The sequence below is a fragment of the Mus pahari genome, chromosome 13, assembly GCF_900095145.1.
Source record: "Mus pahari chromosome 13, PAHARI_EIJ_v1.1, whole genome shotgun sequence".
NCBI lineage: Eukaryota > Metazoa > Chordata > Mammalia > Rodentia > Muridae > Mus > Mus pahari.
In genome coordinates, this window is record NC_034602.1 from 25,189,001 (window position 1) to 25,191,518 (window position 2,518).

Consider the following 2,518-nt stretch of genomic DNA (forward strand, 5'->3'; position numbering starts at 1 on the left):
CTCTCCTCTCCTCTCCTCTCCTCTCCTCTCCTCTCTTCTCTTCTCTCTCTCTCTCTCTCTCTCTCTCTCTCTCTCTCTCTCATTTCCTCTCTCCCTCCATTCCTTTGCCTGGTGACTGAACCCAGGGCCTTGTGTGTGTTAGGCAAGTGTTCTACTCCACCACTGAACAGAACCTCCATATTGTCGTGCTTTTGCTAAGTAAAACTTAAAATACCCATCTGTTATTGCCATGGTGAAATCCCACAAAGTATAGGAATGGTGTACAGGAAAGATCTGGCAATGAAAAGCAATCCTTTACCTGAAGACACTTGGCTTAAGAAGACCTCATTAGGGCAAGAGATGGAGCTCAGTTGGTACAGTGCTCACAGCACACCCAGGGCTTCCCCACCCACTAAAGCAAAAACCACCTTGCATTGCAACAAGTTGAGTGGAACACGCCTGCAATCCCATGATCCACGAGTCTGAGGCATGAGGGTCTTGATTTTGAAGCTAGCCTGGAGTATATAGTGAACCCCTAGACACAAGCAAAAGAAAAGCAAAAACTATAAATTATCACAGCTGGAGATGTCACTCAATCACAGGCAGCTGGCCTCACACAGGCAGGGACCTAGGTTTAATTCTTAGCACAACAAAAAACCCCAGAAAGACAAAGAAAACCATCTCACTACATTGTTGGAGAACTTCTTTTGTTTCTGTGAGGACCAGTGAGATCTTACTGTGGACTAAACTACCCTTGGGCAAGTATGGAGGTGGGGGTACTCCTAGCCCAGTGGACCCAGAACCCCTGCTCCTCCAAGTGTACCTTCAAGAGATCAGGGCAACAATTCCCTTGCTAAGACAAAGACGAAAGACATGGTTCAGCAGGTAAACAGACTTGCCAGCAAGGCTGAGAACCCATGGGGTGGAAGAGGAGAGCTAGCTTCCCCAAATTGTCTTCTGCGCTGCACACTGTAGCATGGACTCACACACACACACACACACACACACACACACACACACACACACAGATATATAAATGTAATTTTTTTTAAAAAAGAAAGGAAGGACTGAGGACCAAGACGGAGGTGTCCCTCACCTTTTTCCCCACCCCACCCCCACCCAGCAGTTGCAGATGTATTAAAGTGTGGGTGCCTCTCAGCACTATTATTTAGATAATCACAGAGAGCCCAGTCAGTACAGAACCCCTGAGAGGCTGGGCACACAGAAGGGGTCCAACCTGATGCTTCCTTAGAGCTTAGGCAGGGTGGAACATCTACACCTGAGTGAGAGGCCCAGGGGCTGCATGGGGCCACTCAGGGAGCACAGTCATTGGCAGGAAGACAGAGGCCCTCAGGAGAACCCAAAGGACAGAGGGGACCTCAGACATGATCTTGAGCCACCCAGTCATTTGCAAAATGAGGAGTTTGTCTAGGTCAATATTCCTCTGTAGGTGATACCTACATGTGAAAACCCTGGGTCCAGCCCCCATGCACTGCTTGCTGTGTGTACCTGAGCAGTCAGCATGGACTCTGAGTTAGTTCTCCAGCAGGGTGGAGTGATGGCTGTCCCTGTCTGTCTGTCCCCTGTAGCTAGGGAAGAAGGTAGAGACCATCACCATGATTTATGACTGTGAGGGACTCGGCCTCAAGCACCTCTGGAAACCTGCAGTGGAGGCCTATGGAGAGGTGAGAGGCAGGGTGTGGGGGCTGGAGGGACTGCTCAGGCTTACTCAGAGGGTGGGGGGCACTGCGCCCTGCAGGCCTGAGCTACTGAAACTAGACCAATTCTGTCCCTTAGTTTCTCACCATGTTTGAAGAAAATTATCCTGAAACACTGAAGCGTCTGTTTGTTGTTAAAGGTAAGTCGAGAAGTTCTGGTGATGAAGTCACGTGGGAACACGAGACTGAAACCATTACTTGGGGGCAGACCGAGTGAACAGTGAGCCAAAGGAGGGTCCCAAGTGCTTGACATTGACCTTAACCTGTACAGAGCTTTACAGCTCCCAGAGCATTTGAGCCACCAGGCCCAGTAGGATTCAGGTTGGTGCGGCCATAGGAGGAGGCTAGGTGGTCACAACCCTTGTACAGATTGGGAGCTAGACCTCAAACATGCCTGGCTGAGCCTCACGCTTAGCCGCTTAGCCCATGGGCAGAGGTGCGTGGTACTGAGTTTAACCTTGCTCTCGGCCTTACATAGTCTTGTCTCTTCCAGCTCCCAAGCTGTTTCCTGTGGCTTATAACCTCATCAAGCCCTTCCTAAGTGAGGACACTCGGAGGAAGATCATGGTTCTGGGGGGTAAGTAGCCCAGACTCTACAGAGGTGTGTGAACTGAGTTGGCTCTGGCTTTAGAGGAATGGCCACAGCCTCGGGGGGGCGGGGTGTCTTCTGCTTTAGGAATAGTTGGGACACAGGGGCAAGTGGAGACAGTCTGTGGCTTCAGTTCTGTTTTTTTTTTTTTTTTTTTGCCTCAAGTTTATTTGTAAAAACAATATAGGACACTGGTCATCTGCAAATAGCATGCAAGCAGGTGTGCCACAGC

The 2,518-nt window shown here is 49.9% G+C and overlaps 1 protein-coding gene and 1 pseudogene across 2 annotated transcripts in view; one reads left to right on the forward strand and one right to left on the reverse strand.

Annotated features, from left to right (window-relative positions):
* Positions 1–2,518, forward strand: part of Sec14l2 (SEC14 like lipid binding 2) — a 23,019-nt gene that overhangs the window by 9,818 nt on the left and 10,683 nt on the right. For both annotated transcript variants that reach the window (XM_029545130.1, XM_021210590.2), the window contains exons 6-8: positions 1,569–1,664; positions 1,777–1,837; positions 2,191–2,274. In XM_029545130.1, the coding sequence (XP_029400990.1) occupies positions 1,569–1,664; positions 1,777–1,837; positions 2,191–2,274 (241 nt within the window). The remainder of the gene's footprint in view (positions 1–1,568; positions 1,665–1,776; positions 1,838–2,190; positions 2,275–2,518) is intronic.
* Positions 2,482–2,518, reverse strand: part of LOC110330811 — an 865-nt pseudogene continuing 828 nt past the window's right edge.